Source organism: Melopsittacus undulatus, chromosome Z (genome assembly GCF_012275295.1).
Source record: "Melopsittacus undulatus isolate bMelUnd1 chromosome Z, bMelUnd1.mat.Z, whole genome shotgun sequence".
NCBI lineage: Eukaryota > Metazoa > Chordata > Aves > Psittaciformes > Psittaculidae > Melopsittacus > Melopsittacus undulatus.
Genome location: NC_047557.1, coordinates 27222417 through 27245683, shown reverse-complemented (window position 1 = coordinate 27245683; position 23267 = coordinate 27222417). Strand labels below are relative to the sequence as shown.

Genomic DNA, 23267 nt, shown 5'->3' with positions numbered 1-23267 from the left:
AATAACTGCCCAATTGGAATGGGTGAAGCACATGCTGTTTATTTGAAACTGCATTACATAACAGCAGTATAAAAAATGTTTTTCAGAGCATCAGAAATGAGTTTATACATCTGTCTTGGTTTCACCTGTAACTGTAATTTTTCTCCTTCCTAGTAGCTGGTGCAGTGCTGTGTTTCAGCTTTAGTCTGAGAACAATGCTGGTAACACACCAGTATTTTAGTTGTTGCTAAGCAATACTTGCCCTGATCAAAAACATTTCAGTCTCTCATGCTCTGCCAGTGAGGAGGACCATGGGAAGCTAGGAGGGAGCAGACACAGGACACCTGACCCAAACTAGCCAAAGGAGTATTCCATACCACAGCAAATCATGCCCAGTATATAAATGGGGGGTGTCACCCATAAGGCCCAAGTCGCTGCTGGTATCAGTCGGTGGGTGGGGAAATTATATTGTGCATCACTTGTGTTTATTGGTTTTTATTCCTTTCACCTTTTAGTTTTATACTTCTCCCCTTGTTATTTCCCTTATCATTATTATTAATAGTAGTGGTTTTATATTATATTTCAGTTACTGGGCTGTTCTTATCTCAACCCATAGGGTTTACATTCTTTATTTCTCCTCCCCATCCTGCCTGGAGGTGGGGGAAAGCGTGAAGGGAAGAAAGGGGTCAGCAAGTGGCTGTGTGATGCTAAGTTACTAGCTGGGCTTAAACCACAACCAACATCCCTGGAGTCAGGGGAATTCCTAGTGCTGTGTTTCTTTAGAGTGTTATTCTCTTTGGTGAATGAAAAGATGTTGACAGTACAGATGGACAAGCCATGATAAAGAGTGCATGTCTTCCTAAGTTTGTGAGGATTTGTTTTGGTTAATATTTTGAACTTCCATTTTAGAGTTGCAGGAATGAACAGTCTCTGTTGTTCTGTTGCATTAAATTCTGTGCATTAATTGTTAAAATAGGATATCTTTCAAGCTGCATAAATCTTGCAGTTGCTGAACAGTTATACCTAGTTTCAGCAAATACTGAGTCTTACCTGTATGAGGAAATTGTGCTCCCCTGCCCCACCTTAATGGATTTTCTAAAGTTATTACTTGGCATATTGGTGCAAAAGTAATTAAAGTGTAAAACTAGCTGTAGGACAACTTCTCTGGACATGACCAAAACAAGAGGTAAAGGATACAAATTTTTCTATTCTTCTGCTAAAAATTTAAGCAATTTGATTTCCCACATTCATTCTTTCCTAGGCTTTTCTATTTAGCATTTATCTAACCAGATGGGAGGTGTGTTTCTCGTATTTCACTGATATATCATGTTTGCCAAAGGCAGTTCTAAGGTTTAACAAGGATTTGGAAACTTAATTTGGAGATTTTCCAGTTTTCATTTTATGACAATTTGAAGTAAATTAGGAACCTAAATTTTTTTATCATTAAAAAGAAACCCTGTGATTAAGTTGCAGCGCTACTTCCTATAAATACTACAGTTTGAATATACATCTGCCTGTTTCCTGGAGAGAAAGTTGTGATTTGGTAGGTGATATGGTCATGTTTAAAGGGTTGAAGGAATGATTGTGCATGCTTAACCACTGCTAATACATACTCTAAAAGTATAGTTTGAAATGCCGGTAATTCACTTATTGTCAATGTTTCTTTACTTGCTGAACTTAGACAACATCAAACTTTGTCTGAACTTTTCTCACCAAACTTAAACATTCAACCAAAACAAGAATGTGTGTGAGATCTGCATGTGCCTTTTATTGCATCGTATACTTAGTTTTGCTGTGAAAACAGTATTTGCAGCTGTCCTTTTCTTGCTTCTCATGCTCTCGAGACAAGTAGTACATATCTGACCAATAATGGGAACTTTAGAATCACTTAAACAAACATTTCTCAATTATTAATACTGGCTAAAAAGACACTGCTATAATAGAGGGTATTCACTTTTTACACTATTAGGCATTAATGTTGAATGGTTTTAGTCCAAAGCAACAGAGCTGGCACTTGTATATGTTGGTAGAAACATAGGAAATATGTACTCCTGCTGGTTGCCTGGAAGTTGCTGCTTTACCAAATGTAGCCTTTAAATCATCTCTACATACAACACACTTTTTTTTTTTATTTTTTTAAGAATTTTCGAAGTCTGTTTAAGTAGCTCAGTGAAACAGAGTTCCTGTAATCTGCTTCCTGTTATGCACAAGTGATGGAAATGCTGAATTCTGACTTTACATTTGCTGACATTGTTACTTTCATTTCCATGAGGAGATCATTGCAGTCAGCTCTTAAGAAGGGAAATGGAAGGACTGTCTGCCCATGCTTTCTGTGATTTTATTTTGTATTCAAGGTTGGGCAGTAATTCCTCACTATAGGGTTATTTAAGTGAAGTGTTGTTTTTGAATTCCTGTTTCCTCTTATGACTTGCTGTCAGAGTCATCTATATTATATAGACAAAATATCTCTCTTATGGCAGTATAAAATGGGAAAACTCAACAAGAACACCAGCTTCTGAAGAGGGAGTTTTGTTAGCTTTAGGGCAAAAGGAGAAAACTGCTAATGAACTTAAGTAATTAAATTGAGCCTTGTCTGGAGAGGTGACCACTTATGTTTTGCATTCTTATGCACAATTTTACATTTGTTTTCTGTGGGGTGATAACAGGATCATGCTTAACAGTGTTTTACCTGCAAAATGACATACACAATAGCCTTTCAAGCTAACCTAGAAGTCTGTTGCATAGAGCCTCATGTTGTGTGTCACAGCAGAGGTTCCACTTTCTCCAAGATGCACTTCTAGAAGAATCTGCATCTGACTTCATTGTCTATCTGTCATAGCAGTGCTTCTGAATGGGAGTGGAAGGTCTTATCAATTCCCTCAGCCATATGCTGCATTTATTTGGTTTTGAGTGGGCTGGTACTTGGCCTTTAGTGATCACAGTTGTTACTGTTGTCACCAGGAAGGAGCAGGTAAAAGCACTTCATGAAATAAAATTGGCTAGACACACGATTTCCATGTATAGAATTTTATACAATGTGTGAGGGGAGGGGTAGTGTAGAGGAAAAACAATCAAAACACAAATAAATAGTGTTGATGGCATATGTGTATATAAAAGAATACATACGTATTTTGTAAATTGAGCTACTTTTTCTCTTAGCTGCAGCATACATCTCTGTGTTTATCCTAAATACAGAGCCTTAACTTGGGAGCTTGTTATACAAATATTTTGAGCTACTGTTCAGGGACGTAACTATTGAATGAAGGAGTTGTAGACAAGATATACAGCTTTCCTAAGAAGAAAAACGTCTGCTCTCTGCACTGAGATTTCATATTTAATTTGACATGAATATACATATGTCTCCAAATATGAGTTGAAAATAACATAATTTATAGATTTAAATCAGGTTAATCATCAGAACTCTTGAACATGTAAATTATTTAACAGTTTTGAAGTCTAGATATTTGTTCCTATAGGTAGAGCCTGATATTGGTAAGAGAAGCTACATTTGACAATATATTCACAAGTGAAAAAATGCCTTTTGCTTTTGCCAGGCTTAAACCACGTAGGCCCTCCAATCTCAGAGCCTGCTTTGGACTTGCTGCTTTGTTTAAACCTAAATATTTTTCTTACCTAGAGTCTTAGCCTCTGATAACTATTGAAAACGTATAAAAGATGTGGCTCTCAGGTGACTTTTTTAATTGAGAAAAGTATTTTTCTCCTGTTTCTCTGTTGTGCTTTCTGCTATTCAGTGTGAAGTCGGGAAGAAGAGCAGAACTGATTAATTTTTTCACTTAAATTAAGTTTCCTAGTTCATTTGCAGTAACCTTCAGTTACAGATGGGGAACAAGGTCACAATGGGAATTCATTGTTCTGACTCATTTCATTCTCCAAAGGTCTGCAAAGTTACATTTCTGACAGATTATCAGCTATCAGGAAGGCTGCAGCCAGAGGCTGGGTCATGGCTATGTTGCTCTTCCTGTATTTCTAAAGTGACAGGAAATTTATGGAGCTCCAGTATAGAGAAGTCCCCATTAAAGCTCCCATTATGAAAAGTTCAGAAGCAGTCTGTGTTCGGCATATTTTGATAGATGTGTTGATTTAGCTAGAAGAAGCACCTTAAGGCAAAGGGAAAGAACATTTCTTAAAGGAGAGTTTTATTAGTTATCTGGAAGAAGAGCCTAACACTTACTTGTAAATGTTTATCTCCAAATTTGGGTACAGTAAGAACTTTGAAGTAGTTAAATAAGAAATTTTTTTCCCAATCATTATTCTTATTGAAAATATTACTGAGGTTTTAATTACAGATTATCCTGGTGTTTTTGTAATGTGGTGGCATTCAGAATTTATGCTGAATAAATACAGGAAGATAATAAGCTACTTATTAGTGCATCAATGGTTAAAATTATTGTGGGTTTCAAACTACAAGTAAAAAGAGGTATGAATTAAACTGTTTAAACTGGTTCTTGAAAGTGTAAGACAACATTAAAAAAATCACATTTCTTACTAATTGGTTTTCTTATCCTTCTATTTTTCCAATTTACGAAAGATTTGCTCAGTAGGCAGTCCTCTTAGTTTGCTGTACTTTCATGTATTCAGTTTACTTCTGCTTGTAGTTTTGAGAGACCTTTCTTTAATTGCATTTATGCCAAACTGATCTGCATTTTGATGAACTTTTTCAGGTTAGAACTTGCTGCAGTCTTTGGAACTCTGATTTTATAGGTTTTTTTTCCTTTTGTTTGTTTGTTTTTATGTTCGCTGATGCTTGAAAGAAGTAAAGCAATTAATCCTGGTTAGTAATGTGAATCAAATTGCCTTCCGTTATCTGTTATTTGTAAATTCATGTGTCTGCATGGTGCCCTTTAAGGCAACTTGCTGTATTATTGACTGATGTATTACCTAGTGCAGTTAACACTTCACAGAAGTGTGCCTGCTACTGTGGCTCCTGCGAAGCTCTTCTGTCCACCTATGGCTGCTTCCACTTACATGAACTGGCATATCATTGCCTGCCACCTGCTCTTTGCTCCCACCTCTTCTGCTAAGCAATGCAGCTGTTTGTGTCCTCATAGTGATCTGGATCTTTGTTTTTATTTGCCTTTATTATACAGCTGTATAATTTCCCTGATCAGGTGCACCTCATGGCTGCACAAACAAATTTTTCTGGAAAAGAAAGGACAGAAATACTTTGAGGGGCATGTGACCAAATCCTCAGGCTTCTCTCACTGGAGATATAGAACTGGTGCTGTGAAAAGTCCAGGATTTTAAGAAGTATGTGAAGGTTGTTGAGTGCATCCAGAGGAGGGCAACAAAGTTGGTGAAAGGGCTGGAAGACCTGCTCTGTGGGGAATGGCTGAAGACTCTGATCTTGTCTAGTTTGCAGAAAGAAGGCTGAGGGTTAACCTCATTGCTCTTTGCTGCTTCCTGAGGAGGGCAAGTGGAGAGAGGTGCTGAGCTCTTCTCCCTGAGATCCAGTGGCAGAAGGAAGCTGTGCAAGGGGAAGTTTAGGCTGCACATTAAGGAGCATTTGTTTACCAGGAAGGTGGTCAAACAGTGGAACAGGCTTCCTAGAAAGGTGGTCAATGCCTCAATCCTGTCAGGTGTTTAATGGGCATTTGGACAATGCCCTTAACAACATGCTTTAACTTTTGGTCTGCCCTGGGGTGGTCAGGCAGTTGGACTAGATGACCATTGTAGGTTCATTCCAACTGAACTCTCCTATTCCATCTTCTTTCCCTTGTATTCTGAAGATTCACACTGTTTTCCTGAGGGCATGCTTCTGTGTCTTTCATAGCAGCTAGGTGGAGGGAAATGGGTAGCTTGAGAGGAAGATTTTTCTAGGACCAGTGCTATATGCTGTGCCATGCCTTGCCTTCCTTTAATTTTTATTGTTGGTTTCTTGCGTCCGGTGGAAGTTCACCACAGTGCCAGAGGTGATAAGATGGCTGAGTTTATCAGTGATGAGGGCAATGTGTGTGTTTTAGTGGTGAGGCACACCTTACTGGAAAATATTTAAGTTTTAAAACTAACCTCAAGAATGCACAAGGGGAAGATACTTGTGAGAAAGGTGAGATAAGGGTTTGGTGGGGGTTTGTTGTTGGGTTTTTTTGGGGTTTTTTTTTTGACCAATTTTCAAAAAACAGAAGATCATACATGAAGTGTAAAGAACTGGGTAACTGGAATATCCAGTGATCTCAAAGTATGAATATTAATTGACAGAAGATAATGAAAGATATGACAGAATGAAGAGAGAGTACAATATTTAGTATGTGTTAAATAACATGGGAAGTTAAAGAATACAAGAACTGTAGAAATCTAAAAAAGAAATGTGTTTGAATATAGCCTAGAAATATGTAGTAGAAGAGTTGTCACTAGAAGGGTAGTGGTAGCTGCTGAGATGGTTTTAGTTTGTTTTACATGTAGAGGATTGAAGGGAACTAATGGCATCTGATTAAAAGGTGAAGCATTAGAAATGATTCAGGTCATATAACTTGATCAATTATTGAAGTACATAGGTTCTGTATTTTGTTCTGGAATTGCTTTGGCATGTTGTGTTTCTTAGTTATACTTCCTTTTTATTTATCTTTAGGGGGAAAGGAACAATGGCTTTGATGTCCTCTATCACAACATGAAACATGGACATTTGTCAACAAAAGACTTAGCAGACTTTATAAGAGAAAGGTGAGCATTCATCCTTGGTGATCTTGGCTCTTCAATATGCTGGTTGTTTTTTATCTAAGTTTATAGTCATGTTTAGCAGTAACATGCAAAATACGTAAAAATCAATGAGGATTTTAAAATCTCTTACATCCTACAAGAATATCTAGGTTTATTACATTCACTTTGAACTGAACAGTGACTCTTACAGATCAATTAATAACAAGCTGCTAATTTTTCAGGTTTGAATTAAAAAATTAGTAAAAACCTAGATTTGTCATATAGGTGTCCAACACTTTATTTAAATAAATCCCAATTTTTCTTCATGTTTGGAAGTAAAGATGTAATTCGAAGTAGCAAACTTTATCAGGCTTTTTAGCAGTTTTTGACTGTAGATGTAAAATAAAGGTATTAGCAATTGCTAGTATGATCTTAAAAAATATACTTTAAGATGATGAGAAACTAAGTTTTTTTTTAAAAAAGAAAAATGAGTGATCCACAGGGACAAGAAAATAGTATGCAGAAAATAACACAAGTTCTTCTCTATGGGATGGAAAAGACAGAACCGAAATCTGCAAATGTCACAACTTCCAAGAGATGACTTAGTGCTGGGTTTACTTGTTCTGGGAAAGAAGAATGCTGCTGCTGCTACATTGACCAAAACAATTTTCATTCTGGACAAAATCAACTGTATGTCTGCTTCAGAATTTTGTCTTAATTCAGTTAATCTCACCAGATGCCACAAGGAGAAGTCTTGCAAGAGATTGATTGAAGACCTGTTTTAGTGGAGGTTTCTTGTAGTAAAAGCTGTCCCACAAAACAGCTTTTGTTTCCTGGAATATTTCGTCGAAATTTTAGTTTTGGTCTCAAATAGATCTTAACAGAGTTTGTTTTAAGCTTCCACAAAATTGAACAACCATGACAGGTACTCTTTTGCACTGACATTTGCATAGTTTCAAAGTGAATTGGAGAAAATTACATCTTTCAACTGAGCCAGAAACAGGTGAGTTTGAGTGCATGTGGGATGGACAGTCTCCTGTTGGAAGGACTACACAACACAAGGAATTTTGTGTTTCAAGAATTCCTGATTCCAGAGAGCACATTATGATGCTATATCTGCTTGGATTCTTTGCTTGATTATAGTGAATAAATAAAACTTAACAGTTAATTCTACACAAAATTCCTAGCAAAAATAATGTGGTATTCTAGGTTTTTTTCACTCTGTAAATTTCTCCAAATGAAATTTAAATGAGATGTGCCTTTGCAATCGATATATAAAATACTTGGACCTTTCTTCACATATTAAAAGTGTTTCAGCTCAAATTTCTGCTAAGTAATTCTAGTGAGTTGTATAGGAGACCTTTATTTTTCCCCAGCTAAACAAGTTTAAATAACGTTTAAGACTAAAGATATTTAAGCCTAAAGACATGAGGATCCATATGGGCACTTTATCTTCAGTGAGAGGTCAAGAAATTTTTGTTCTTGTGCATGAATAGGATGTGCCAAAGACAGATGCAGCCTTTTAACAGCATTTTTGGTAAAATATGTGGAAAAATTTATTTCTCATTAATAGACTGAAATTCACTAGAATCTTGGTGCTACATTTTAATTTATTTGACAAGACTTCAGTATCGTTTTTTAAAAGTGGCTTGCTCCGAGTGAAAACTGAAAACTGCTGGATAGATAGAGACAGGTCTGAGTGGGTGATAATACTTTCAACAAGTTAGAGTGCCTAATCTTTCTATGTACTGTTTGACAGTAGTCACCTGGTTGGTCAGGACTGCTGGAATCTCCAGACAAGGCACAGAATTTGTTTGGTTTTTTTTTTTGTGGAGTGATCTCAGAGAGAAAGGGAAGATGGTGAAGTGTATCTGAATGTACAGACTGCATAGGGCACAAAAGACACATGTCTATATGAAGCCAGTTTCTGTCACTTCTGGTGTTGAGAATAGTGTTTTGGTTGTATGCAGCCTGTCTGGGGAAAAGTTTATTGTTCTCTTTTCTCCAGCCTTAGAAATAGTACTGAAAACAGAAAAGTTGTATAGAATGTGGAAAACTTTATTATAGTCAGCCTGATAATTTTTCATCTGAAAAAAAAAGTTTGAAATGTATTTGTAATAATGTTATTTCTATACTATATCTGCTGTTCCAAACTGGATATCCCTAGAAGGAGCAAAAGTTTTCGTTCTTGACTATGTCCATTTAGTCAATATCAATTCAATTTTCAACAGTGTTGTTTCACTTTTCATTTTGGTTTTGAGTATCTCTTAATGGTTAAGTTATAAAAGAACTGAGACAGTTGGGACTGTGGTTCAGAAATATGTCATCTGAAAGAGAATTTTGTGGCAGACAATCTGCTCAGTATTGGTAAGTCTTGATTGGAGCACATTATCTGTCTGCTGTAAGATAGGTATCTTTGTTATGTTCGTGCTAAAGCATGTAGGTGGTTTTGTTTTGTTTTTAGAGAAGAGAAAAATATAAGAAGTCTGGGCTGCCCCCTTCTATTTTTATATTTATTTAAATACTGGGAATATAATGTCTTAATACTGTCAACTACTTTGAGGTGTTAAATACACACAAACAATTCTTTATGTGTAAGAAACCACTCTTCACAGGTGGGAAATTAATAGGTATTGTGCTGGCTTTTCTCCACAAGTTTTTCAAATGGTTTTCTGCACCACTTGCCTGAAAGTGTCATAAAAAGAATCTCCTTGATCAGAAGAAACTGTCAGTGCATATATTGCCATTGAACTAAATGGGGGGATGGCGAAGCACAGATCTATGAAATGTAGAACACATTGATAGAAGCTGTTGATAATTAACCAAAACACATTGTTCGTATGATAATTTTTAAAAAAAAAACAACTCTGTCTTGTTTGTCTGTGCATATGTGTGAGTTCCTGTGCAGTGAGCAGGAATTCTGAACCTTGGAAACTTAAACTTTTTCTTATCATTAAAATATATACATATATAGAAGGAGGATAAAGTTAATTGACCTTTTTTGAGCCAAATAACTTCACAGTTATTTGTAGACCATAGAATCATAGAATAGTTAGGGTTGGAAAGGACCTTAACATCATCTACTTCCAACCCCCCTGCCATGAGCAGGGGCACCTCATGCTAAATCATGTCACCCAAGGCTCTGTCCAACCTGGTTTTGAACACTGCCAGGGATGGAGCATTTACCACTTCTTTGGGCAACCCGTTCCAGTGCTTCACCATCCTCACAGTAAAGAACTTCCTTCTTGTATCCCACCTGAACTTCCCTTGTTTAAGTTTCAACCCGTTCCCCCTTGTCCTATCACTACAGTCCCTAATGAATAGTCCCTCCCCAGCATCCCTGTAGGCCCGCTTCAGATACTGGAAGGCTGCTATGAGGTCTCCACGCAGCCTTCTCTTCTGCAGGCTGAACAGCCCCAACTTTCTCAGCCTGTCTTCATATGGGAGGTGCTCCATTCCCCTGATCATCCTCATGGCCCTCCTCTGGACTTGTTCTAACTATACCATGTCCTTTTTATGTTGAGGACACCAGAACTGCACACAATACTCCAGGTGAGGTCTCACGAGAGCAGAGTAGAGGGGCAGGATCATCTTCTTTGACTTCCTGGTCACACTCCTTTTGATGCAGCCCAGGATACGGTTGGCTTTCTGTGCTGTGAGCACAAACTGCAGCCGGATCATGTTCATTTTCTCATTGACTAAGACCCCCAAGTCCTTCTCTGCAGGGCTGCCCTGAATTTCCTTTTTGCCCAACCTGTAGCTGTGCCTGGGATTGCTCCGACCCAGGTGTAGGACCTTGCACTTGGCATGGTTAAACTTCATGAGGTTGGCATCAGCCCACCTCACAAGCGTGTCAAGGTCCCTCTGGATGGCATTCCTTCCCTCTAGCATATCAACCAAACCACACAGCTTGGTGTCATCGGCAGACTTGCTGAGGGCGCTCTCAATCCCACTGTCCATGTCAGCGACAAAGATATTAAACAAGACCAGTCCCAACACCGATCGATGACCTTTAAAATATAATTCAGTTGCTGTATTTTACAGTTTAATCTCCAAGTTGATTGTCCAACTGACTGGTTATTTTCAAATTTCAGTAGGTTTAAATACATGTCCTTCTGTTTCAGGTGACTACTCCTTCTTTGTTCCATATTTTTGTGAGAAAACTCTTTTTGGTTGCAAAATGTTGCTGTGAAGGAAAAGTAAAACCTTTTGCCTTAGCCATAAGTGGCCAAGTTAGAACTTGAGAAAGGCATGAATTCTTAGTCTCCCTTTCTTTTCCTCTTTCTTTTGTCCCTGAATAGAGTAATTGCATAGCAGGAAAGAAATCCTGCAAGCTTTTGCATTTTCAGGAAAAGGCAATTACAGTATTCGCTTGAATCCAGGATGCTTCTAAATCTAAGTTGACACTACATATTGAATATTGATTAAGGGTAGAAAATTAAAATAGTGTGTATCTTTACTTTAGCAATAGGAGAATAAGATTGATGGGGAAAGAACTTGCAGGGGTCACTCCTGTAACACTTTGCATGTGACTGCTATTCCCGGGTGTTTGCCTCAGCAGAGGTTCTAAGGAGGACATTTGTGCTGATCTTTGGATTTTAAATCTGCAAAGAGACCAATAAAATTGTGGGTTTGAGTGCAGGAAAATATACTGAAACTTTATGTAGGGAAGAGGTTTTTCAAAATAGATTGGAATGTATTGAGACAACCCTCTTTAAAAATGAGTATAAACAGTAGAACACAATATTTTATGTTGCATGTTAATTTTAGTTTTACAAACTCAAATACCTTTATGCAAACAACTTAAGCAAACAAAAACATTCCGTTTGTTTATATAATTCTTTTTGTTACAAATATATTTGATTTTGTTGCTCTGTGTATCTCTGATGTTTAGACAGTGCTAGGCAGGTGATTGTTACGTCACTTTGTTCTGACTGTTACTAAATAATGTTAAAGGCAGTGAGGAAGAGCAAAGAGTAAAGGAAGGAAGGAATCATATTTTTCAAGTCTTGAATTACTAGGTTTTCCTTGTTTCCGTTCCCTGCAGCATTCTGCCCCTGAGTTCTTAGATTTCTTTTTATTATGATATACTTCTGACTTTGCATATGGTTTTTAAGGGGTCATTAAGTAAAAAGTCCTTTGGTTTTGCACCTTTATGATGCATATTTGTCTTCAAATATCTTCAAAATTTTGATTATGCTTTTAATGTTTTTCTTTGACAGGGCTACGATAGAAGAGACATATTCAAGGTCAATGACAAAACTAGCCAAATCAGCAAGCAATTACACACAGCTTGGGTGAGTTGGTGTACGTAAGAGATAAATAAATAACTGCATACATGTTATCAATCAAGTTTGATTCTGAGTATTTTATTAATGAAGTTGAAGGTAGTACAACCTTGCCACCTTTAAAAACAATTGTTAGTTCTTCAGGAACCGTATAAGTATCATATAACTATATACACAATAAAGACAGTGCAATTCTTCATTCACAGTTCAAAACAAAAACCAACAAAGACCAAACATGGAGGAACTGTCTGTTTCTCTAAGGTTGAGCTCCTTTCAGCATAATAAAGGACATGACTTTCTGTTCTATGCTTCCAAGCCTATGATAGAGAGAACATATGGTCTGCAAATGTGGGAGTAAATTTATTTATTTCTATTATTTCTGCTTTCTGGAGAGTTATTTCTGTCCTCAAAGATGTTAAGAATGAGACTTCTCAATAGATTTATTCCATAGTTTAATGAAAGTCTTACCCATGTGGTTGTGTTTTTTAAAAACTGGAATGATTAATGAGTGTTTTTTCATTAGAAAGATTATACCAACAGGAACTCGGACTTCTTATCTAAGATTTTTTTATTTGTAGCAATAGCAGCCTGAATTGTGGGCAACCTTTGTCAGTGGATAACTTGATACCAGTTGTTGCTGCTCTTCAGAGGTTCTCTATCTGTATCAGTGATGTTAGTTTGAACATCAGTGCTTTAAAGTTTTAAACATGCAAAAAATCAGTAGATAAGATTGTAAGTACATCTAAAATGTGAAATAAGGATTTATAGCAGCTGTTAGGAGCTTTGTTTGTTTCTGGTTTAGAAACAGAAGTGAAGTTGTGGAAACTTATCAATTATACTTTACCGCTATTAAAAAATTGTATTTCATATTTCTTCAATGTAGGACATTTGCACCGGTTTGGGATGTTTTCAAAACTTCAACAGAAAAACTAGCAAGCTGTCACTTGGATCTTGTGCGGAGATTACAAGAGCTAATAAAAGAAGTTCACAAATATGGTGATGAACAAATCAAAGCTTATAAAAAGGTTATTAGTTTTTTCTTATGCATGTTCAATGACTTGTTAACATTAAAATGGTTTGGTTTTGACAACCGTGTGATATTTGGCAGACTAAAGAAGACGTTTCAGGAACACTGGAAGCAGTGCAAAATATTCAAAGTATCACTCAGGCCTTACAGAAATCAAAGGAAAACTACAATGCCAAGTGTGTTGAACATGAACGTTTGAAAAAGGAAGGAGCAACACAGAGAGAAGTTGATAAGGTAGTGCTGTGGCATCTTAATTTAATTCATTGTGTTGTCAAACAGTAACACATTTACCACCTCATAGTAGTGAGTGAAATGCTCACAAAGCGCTGAAAATAATTAAATGTGGTAGTTGTGGCTATTTCATAATGTGCATGATATTTTGAATACCTACTAACGTTTTGTTTACAGTTCCTTATCTGTTCAAACTGCACTGCAGTTTTAATTATTTTGTATATACCTGCATCATATGATAATTTTGTTTACTGGCTTTTACAGTATTTGTATTGTTTCAGCATCTGTTATGGTTTTGGATAAATTTCCTTGGGTAAATACGGAAGCACTCAGTCCCCTTTTTATTGACTTAAGGAGTAGAAGGATATTCTTCCTTCAGTGAGACATAGTAGCTGATAATACAGTATAAGTCTGTCCCATTAAGAAGAAAACCAAATTAACATTGCTTCCAGTGCTAATTTAAAAGATTCCAATTTCATGGACTAGAAACCTAAAGATGAGTATCTTACTGTTGTATTTAGTACTGTGCTGCTGTTATCAGGGGGTTTGATATGTTCACAGAATCATGAAATGGTTGAGGTTGGAAGACACCTCTGGAGGTCATTTGGTCCAACCCTGCTGCTCAAGCAGGGCCACCTACAGCCAGTTGCCCATGTCCAGATGATTTTTGAATATCTTCAAGGATGGAGATTTTACCACCCCTCTGGGCAACCCATTCCATTGCTCAGTCACCCTCACAGGAAAGAAAATGTTTCCTGATGTTCAGAGGGAGCCTCCTGTGTTTATGTTTGTGCCCGTTGCCTCTGGTCCTGTCACTGGGCATCAGTGAAAACAGTCTGTCTCTGTCTTCTATGTACCCTCCTGTCAATTCTTTGTACTACTGATAAGATTCGCTGTGAGCCTTCTCTTTTCTAGGCTGAACAATCCCAGCTCTCTCAGCATTTCTTCATAGGAGAGGTGCTCCAGGCTCTGTATCATCTTAGTGGCCTGAACTTTCTCTAGTATGTCCCTGCCTTTCTTGCAATGGACAACCCAGAACTGGACACAGTACTCTAGGTGTGGCCTCACCAGTGCAGAGTAGAAGGGAAGGATCACTTCCCTTGACCTTTCCTCTTTCCAGGAAACTAGTAAAGGAAATAGGTCATGTTTCCCTGTGTCTGTGTCTTCTCATTTTAAATCTTGGAGCCTCTGCCTGTTCTCATTTCAATTACATGATATTCATAGGACTCTGTTCATGTGATCTTAGGGCCTTTTATAATGCTATGTTGAAAGACCAGATAGAGCTGGTTATTGTCTTCACTGATAACAAAAGTGATCCTGTTGACTGTGTTCCAATTGTTTTATTTTTGATGTAAAGCTAGATTTTTTTTTTTCTAGCTTCTGTCTCCAGTCACAATCGATGTTGGATCTTAGACATGAATCAGAGATATGTGGGGTGGCAGAAGTTTTTATGCCAGTCTGTTCAAAGTATAATTTTTCTGAATACTTGTAAAGAGAATGGAACTCTTCAGTAGGAAAAGTTGACTTGATGGAAGGCATGTTATTAAGATGTAAGATTATCCTTGTCCAGCTGGATATGAAAAAAAAGGTTCAGTCTGATGTCTATGTGAGAAGGGAGAAAGAGGAAGTAGTGGTGGGTGAAAGCCATTTTTTTTTTGTTTTATGTCTTCCCTAGATACTTCTGTTTGAACAATTAGTCCATATTTGAATGCTTTTAAAGTACTTGATCAGTGTTTCCAGGGGGAGCAAGTAACCGTGACCATCACCTCTTTCAATCATGTCTTTATTCAGATTTACACCTGTAATTTCAGAAATGTGATGAGAGAGTTTTGTATTCTTTTATTTTAACTTTGGCAGAGAATAGGTTTGTTAGTTTTGGCACAACATAAATGTTTTCTGTCAAAAAAACAGAATAATTATCAGAAAGCAGGGAATCTGCACTAATATGGTAAGAGCTCATCATAAAGCAAAATATGTAGTGAAATACTTAATTGAAGAATCTGAGGAGGTATCTGAGTCCTTGCAATTTTCATTGCAACTGAAAGCTAGTGTTAACTTGCAATAATTTCCTGTTGTTCTCTGACATGTGAACTTCTCTATTTATAGTGACTTGACAAAAAATTCTTGACTGATCCTTAACACTTTCTCTTACGGTAAATCTGCAAGAGTTCTAGCAACTGCTGCATCCAACTGAGAATAAATGCATCCTGTTTTCAGAAGAGATTAGTAGTTAATCATACAATGTTCATTTGCTTCATTTTGTCTGGCTTGCTAAGTAGTTGTTTTTTGTAGATGCTCTTCAGCACATAACACTCACATTTTGCTCATCTTAAACATTGTAAGAGACTGAATTTTTGTTGTTGTTGTTGTGGGGTTTTTTTTTGTTTGTTTGTTTGTTGTTTTTTTTTCAAAATCCATGTGTTTGGGCTTACATAATGGTTTATGAAGAGACTTACTTTTGCAGTCTTTTAACTGGTCATTTCCTTCCTTTTTAATGTTTAAAGTGGAATAATTTTATTGTAAAACAGATTCAATTATTTTTAAAAGCAGGTGTTCAGAGAACACCTTGTAATTTCAGCATAGTAAATGGCATTTGGGAAACTAATTATGACTGTTCTCAGTAATTCCCTTGTGTGAATGTGCAAGAGTGAAAATCATGAAGTAAAATTCAGGAAAGTAACTGACGGGGTTGATACAACCTGTCATGCTCTCCTTTTAATGCCAGAAGGATCCATATTCTTCAAACAGGGAAGCACTTTTAGGCTCTGTTATTCTGGGTGTATTTTTAAGAGAACTGTGCCTTCCTGATTTTTTTTTTTTTTTTTTTTTACCACTGACTCTCTCAGAATTCCACAAATAACTCTGCTCTGTATTCTGGTCTGGCTTTCTTCCTGTTTTCTGTTGCAGATCTAAATATTTGAAAAGAACTAATTAGTTAACTTCAGCAATACAGTTTTGATTTCAAAATAAGTATCCTATAAATTCATTATTTCTGGTAATGGGAGGTGATTTAAATCAGGTAGTTGCCTTGTCACCATTTTATGTGGTTTATGTATAGCTTGAATAGAAATCTATAATGGCTTGAATATGAGTTATTTGGTGGTGAAATTTTGTTACAACATTTCATTATTTTGATATGCCCCTTGTAGATCATCCTAGGCTTTTTTTTAATGATGTCTTTAAAAACCTTGGATCAGATTGTATGTGTGAGTTTTGACACTTTTTTGCACTGATCTACAGGCGGCAGTTAAATCAAAAAAAGCTACAGACACCTATAAACTGTATGTGGAGAAATATGCTGCATTTAAATCTGATTTTGAACAAAAAATGACAGAAACTGCACAGGTAAGAGCTATGTTAAATGAGTTACTCTTAAAATAACAGATGCTATTTTATGCCTGAACTCTTGATATCAAAGCTTTTGAAAAAATGATTCAAGATAGAATGATCTCCTTTGGAAACCAATACGAACAATAACATTAGAAGTAATACATTTGAAGGTAAACATTGACTGTCTATGTTGTGACTGCATTGTCCTTGAATGACACAATTGAATATTAGATTTTTTAATTATTTTTTATTAGAAATTTTTAGGAAGACAACAAAGTCAACTTCTGGAAGTGTTGTAGATGCATTGATGCACCTCTACATATATGATTATGTGGGAAGTCTTGTATCACTTATTTGTAAGTGTTCTAATATTGGGATCCATTGTGGATTTCTCAGTGTCCTTCCAGCAAAACACTTCAGTTACAGCCTGTTAGAGTGTCTTCCTTGGGTCTACTTAAGGTTGTGAAGAGTACTTGCATCTTTTCAAATTTCAGGTGTTTGTTTGGCTCTCTGAAGACTCTTGGTCTGTATTCCAGAGGATACCAAGTTCTCCTTATCATTGCGTATGCTGTTTCTTGTTATGTTGTAAAGCTTCTTTTTCAAATCTGTTGATAACAGACTTTTTACCACTGCCCCAGATTTCAAAAAGGAAATTTCATTTTTTCTGATTTTAGTAGTAATAGCTGAGGACTGTCTGACTTATTTATTTTTAGCTCTTGGTTTAGTAAAGCTTTTACAAGATAGGAATTTTCTTTTTGTTTGAAAATTCTTTTGCTCTTTCTATTAGTGTCAAAGATTAATTTTCAGGTGGAGATGGAATTACTGGGGAGATTCATTCATACTTGTGTTTTTAACATATGAGTGGGAAAGTGTTAGGGTTTTCTGTTACTCCTTGGAAACTGGGATTTTGCAGCTTGAGGGATGTGTAGGCTGACATGTAAAAAGCTGGCCTGTCCTCCACTGTAAACTACTTTGTTCCTTTGAGACCTTCATTAGAATTTGATCTAGTTAATCTCTAAATAGATTCTCAACACAGCTGTTAGAGAAAGGATACCACATATATCACATACCAGAACTTTTCCCTCCCACTGTCCAGTATAGGCATTTGCAACAAAGAAGTGCTCTACTGCAAAATTCTGATTGTAACACAACTGTTACTTTAAGAGTCTTGACAACCTTTCCATGAAGAGTTGCAAAAAGCATGTTTTTGTGCATATCCTTACTTGGTTCTGGTTGAAAAAGCTGTGTTCCCTATGCTTTTATTTGAGTTAAATTTAATTATGTACATTATGTTTCTCTCCTTTTCAAAAATCTGTGAGTTTTAAATGTTTTTTTATTGGATGTAAAAAAAGTGATGACTGCAGTAGTGGTATAAAAAGGCTTTATTAATAATTGAAGATCAACAAGAAAATTCATGGGTACTGGTCTATACCTATGGACTGTTGTACTTCTCAGCTGAACCCGGGACACGTGGAAATAGGACAACTGGTAATTTTGACAGCAAGCTAACTTAAAACATATATTGAAAACACAGCTTCACACATCAGAGATGAAGGAGAAGTACGTGATTCTTCCTTTGTCAAGTAATTGTGGAAGGAGTACATTGTAGAACTAATCCAGCTAAAACTTTAAACCAGAAGAGACCTACAGTCTGGTTTGTTAAGAGATCACATAAGCATTTGTGCTGTTGCAAAGGCAGTCAGTGTGGTACCAAGCTAGTTTAAGCTGGTTTAACATGCAGTACTGGCCTGGGCTCACTTGCATATATGTCCACCGTACACATTTACATCTGTTGCCTTAACATTGTGTGTCTCTTACTGTAACTTAAAACATTTGCAGATCAGTTATCCCCAGGCAATTTGAGTGGGATTAGGATTGGAATTGGTATGTGTGATTACAGTCGTTTGAGAATTTTGGGACTAGGCAAACTTTTTAAACTTTAAAGTAGTATGTATCTTAATACAATTCTTGGAAACAAGTATAATAAAAGAGTAACAAAATAATCATTGAAGTGTACCATTACTCCTGGGGAGTTTCAAACTGACATGGGACACATACTGCTGCTATTCAAAATGGCAACTTTTTTATATTGCTCCTGTTAATGTAATCATTATATTTCCTTAGTAAGCATTCCAGTAACTCCATTTTTTGGTGGTTTTGTATAAATTGCAATGCGGCCTGACTTTTTGCTGTAGACCCCACCTTTTGCTACAAAGCAATCAAGTAATACCAGGAAAAGATACTGAACTGTTCCATTTATTTGTCTCAAGTTGTATGCGAATGTGGCTTTCCTAGAGCAAGAAGTTCATACCCTGTTTATTATTTAGCTTGCTTTGGAAGTTAACTGAACCCCCCACTGAAACTGATCTTGTAAATGCTTCTAATCCACTGCACAGCAAGTTCAGGCAGGTTGATTTAAATCTTTATTGAGTCTCACAAAAGCTTCATCCTGCCCATTCCTTACCTTACAAGAAAGAGACTATGTTTGTAGTAGTTGTCTTATTACTCTCTGAAGCAATAAGAAAAAACTTGACAAGTATGACTTCAATAAGCTGGCTTTGCTAAACTGCACTAAAAACTTGTCCCCAGTGAGCAAAAATGCTGTAATGAAAACAAGTTCTTTAGAACTGACAGAAGGTAAACATGAAATGGATTTTATCGTCAGTGAATTAGTGAAGAAAAATATATGGGCTTTTAGTAAGTGAATTTGTTGGGCTTTTCATCATGTACTAAAAAAAAAATTAATTCATTTAAATAATCTGCTACAACAAAAGAATGAGAAAATTAACAGCTTATTTTTGTATTTAGAGACAGAATGTGAAGATGCTCTTTGTTAATCTTTATTTGTGTTATTGGGTAGGTATTGCATGTCTAAGCCAGGTGAGGGGTGGGGAAACAAAAAACCTACCACCACACATTTTTGCTGTAAGGGATGTTACAGCTGGGAAGATCTCACCATGGTTTTGGACTGCTTTATGTTTCTATGTTTGGGGGTGGGAGGGCTGGAGATTTAGGATCGTTTGGTTAATTTACTTTTTTTCCCAATACAAAAACGGTACCAAGTTACCTCTCACCACAAACCACACTTGTTTAAATGTCCTTGGTTTCTTAATTACAACTACCTTTTTAATTAATATTTAAATTTTTACTTTATGTGATAATAGACACCTGGAAATTTTCCACATGTGCCCACTCTAGAAATTAATATTGCCATTCCGCCAGTGTAAGTCATATTTTAGAAATCTGTTTTTAGTGTAGTAGTGTAGCTGCATCTACAATTTGGTTGCAGAAGGCCTACTTTAAAGATGACCTAGTAGGAAAAATAACATTGATGAATAGGTGGAAGCGTACTTCTGTATGAAGCATACCCTTTATTATCTTAATTTAGAGTACATTTCACTTGAAATACATTAATTTGGAAAACAGTCAATGGGGAGTGTAAGCATTCTCAACTGTTTTGGTGCAAAATCAGTTGTTTTAGCTTAAATATATTTTATACTGTTCATTTGCTATTTTTCTGAGGATAAACATTTTTAATCGCTGTGGTATTCTAGGTACTAATGTAGTAATGTAATTACCTACATTACTAATATGGTAATGTGAGAAACATACTTAGCTGTACTTTTTTCTTAGTCAGACTCCACTGAGGTTTTTTTACCTGTTTTTCCTCTTTTGCCTTTTGTCATTTTACCTGCAGTTATCAAAGTGACTTGTGATATGTGATTCTGAGAGACTGAATTTTTAAAAAATACAGTCTTTCTGATCTTGAATTGCAAGTTATGGTTTTTGCTGTGATTAAAACATGGAAGGTTTTATTTTGAATAAAGAGGAAGGAAAATACAGTTCACTGTTGTCTAGAAATGGGATTTAATAGACATTCTTCATTGATTTTTCTGAGTATCTGTAGTTTTCTGTAGTTTTGTTAGCAACTGCATAGCAGTTGCATAATATATGATGTCTTATTTGCCAAATTTTCACCTTGTGAGAAGCTTTTTTTCCTATTATTATTATTTTTTATTGCATAGCACGGTCAATTATTGGAACCCATCAAATAGCTGAAAGTACTATATTATTGTTTAAAAATTAGAACTGAGTAGAGTTGTGTTTGGATGACTTTGTGTTTGAGCAGCCTGCATAGAAATAATATTCAGGAATTAATAATAATTCATTTTAAAAAAGCATTGTAAAACTTACAGGAAAATACATGTTTATAAAAAGGAGTAATGTTTGCTTAAACTCTGCGTACTGAGTTGGACAGCTAGAGATCCTGTCTAGTGATTTTTCATCATTATTGTAGCTTAAAATGCTATGAAGTGGCTTGCATTTGTTGGGTCATTAACATTACAGATTCATTTCAGTAAATCTTTTAAAAATTGACTGATCTTTCAAAAGGGAAAGTAAACAAGCGAGTTAATGATTATATCTGTGATATGAATGATGTGGTTGTGTCATAGTACCTAGCTTTATTCTTTGATCAAAACCTCTTTGTATTATTTACTGTACAAGACCAAGATAGCTCTACTTCAAAGGCTTTACATCTTAAGTATAAAACAGTAAAAAAATAAGGAAACAATTGGAGGAGGGGAATGCTTTCCACCAAGTTAAAAAAAAAAAAGGTCTCTAAATGGCCAACTGTTTGATAGTCATTGTAGAGCAGAGTTTAAAGGAGACTGATACCTCTGTTTTGCAGATTTTTATGAGGAGCTCAAACCAAAAATGGGGAAGTATTGTTGGCATAATTTCAAAAGTTGACTTTGTGTTTAGGTTAAAATTAGACAGTGGAAAAAGGCACACATTGGAAGGACACATTGTGCACATGTGTTGACACCCTGATAGCAAGTGACTGTTAGAGATGGACCATAGATAGTTTTGAAAGCAAAATGTAGTTTATATAAGAAGGCAACCCAGTATCTGAAGGGTGCCTACAGGGATGCTGGTGAGGGACTATTCATGAGGGACTGTAGTGACAGGACAAGGGGTAATGGGTTGAAACTTAAACAGAGGAGGTTTAGATTGGATATAAGGAAGAAATTCTTTACTGTAAGGGTGGTGAGGTACTGGAATGGGTTGCCCAGGGAAGTTGTGAATGCTCCATCCCTGGCAGTGTTCAAGACCAGGTTGGATGAACCAGGGTGGTACGGTTTAGTGTGAGGTGACCCTGTCCATGGCAGGGGGGTTGGAACTAGATGATCTTAAGGTCCTTTCCAACCCTAACTATTCTATGATTCTATGATAATACAAGAAGTAACATCACAGAGTAGGCTACAGAGGATGACCATATCCTCTGTAATTAAAGAGTAAGGCTGCTGGGGAAAAAAATATATATCTGCTTGATTGATGGCTGGAGAGGTATGTAAGTATGGCAAAAGAAAAACTGAGATTTTTAGAAGTTAGATACTTGTCTGTATGGAGATGTGTTTGGGAATCGGAGTAGCGGGAGGTGTGAAATGTGGAGGTAATGATCTTAAAAGAACCCTGTACAAATTGGAGAGAGGATTAGGTGGTGCTCTAAGGTTTGGACACGCTTGAAAGGACAGTTACAGAAATAGGAAGAGAGCTAAGAGCATGAGTAAACAAATATTTCAAGACAATTATGGTTGATTGTTGAGGAGGATGGAACATTCTGATCTCTGGCTAGGGAAGGCTCATTGAAAACATTGGAAGTGCTTTTAAAATGGCTGTTAGCTGGAAGTGTAAAATGGGACAAACATAGAAGATTGTATGCAGTGAGTTTAAAGATCAAAGAAATTAATCATAATCAAAGGATATAGGTCTAGCTAGAAAAAAGAGAAAGCATGTGTATATTTTGAGCAGGAGAGAGTGCTAAGAAGGAAGTGCAAAACAGATTAAGAAATAAGATTTCTGGGTTTAGATGGAAAAACAAGGCTTCAGTAATGGAGAAAAGAGGGTTGTTTTTTTGTTAACACTTCCTAACACTGGTAGAAATACTAAAGATACATGAAAGTTTAAAGAGCAATTAAAAAAAATTTCAGTGATTCTAAAAGAATACATTATATTTTAATGTACATTATTTAATAACTGAATTCTTCACCTTTCTTTCTTAAACATTGTAATTGCCCAAAACAAAACCAAGCAAGCAAACAAACAAGAAAATAAATGGATGGATTTTTTGGGGGGTGGGGGGATTTTTTGTTTGGTTTTTTTTTTATTGCTTGCTTTGGGTTTTTTTTGTTTGCTTTGGTTTTGTTTTTTTTTCTTAATTATGTAATTTTTAATTATGTGTACTTATTAAAATTTAAGATTTAGTCCTTCAAGAAACCTTTTCAGTATGATTTCATTACAGTTTCTTGTATTGGTTTACAGAAATTTCAAGACATTGAAGAAACACATCTTCTTCGTATGAAAGAGATTATAGAATCATTGTCAAACACCATAAAAGAAGTTCATTTACAAATAGGAGAGGTAAAATGTTTTTGGGTTTTTTTTATGCTACATATTTTTCTTAACTATTAAGTGGAAGATTTCTTACTGTGTTTATGGTAATTACAAGGTCACAGCTTTGAAATTACGGTAAATTCAAGATAAGCTCAAATTTGTAAGCCTTCCCATTGCATTTATAAGTTCAGCATCACAAAATTTACAGAGTAAGTCTAAATAAATTTAGTCTCAACAAAACAAAATATTTTGACAATATGAAGACTTTTTAGTGTCTTTCAAAGTTCTGTTCTCTAGGTATTAAATTAGCACTCATTTCACACATAATTGTGATATTCTTTGTTTAAAACTTGGAAGTGTAT

At 36.1% G+C, this 23267-nt stretch overlaps 1 protein-coding gene across 2 annotated transcripts in view; it reads left to right on the top strand.

The window, feature by feature from the left end:
* Positions 1–23267, top strand: part of FCHO2 (FCH and mu domain containing endocytic adaptor 2) — an 85805-nt gene that overhangs the window by 4225 nt on the left and 58313 nt on the right. For both annotated transcript variants that reach the window (XM_005155025.4, XM_031054255.2), the window contains exons 2-7: positions 6566–6657; positions 11856–11930; positions 12805–12946; positions 13030–13182; positions 16420–16524; positions 22834–22932. In XM_005155025.4, the coding sequence (XP_005155082.2) occupies positions 6566–6657; positions 11856–11930; positions 12805–12946; positions 13030–13182; positions 16420–16524; positions 22834–22932 (666 nt within the window). The remainder of the gene's footprint in view (positions 1–6565; positions 6658–11855; positions 11931–12804; positions 12947–13029; positions 13183–16419; positions 16525–22833; positions 22933–23267) is intronic.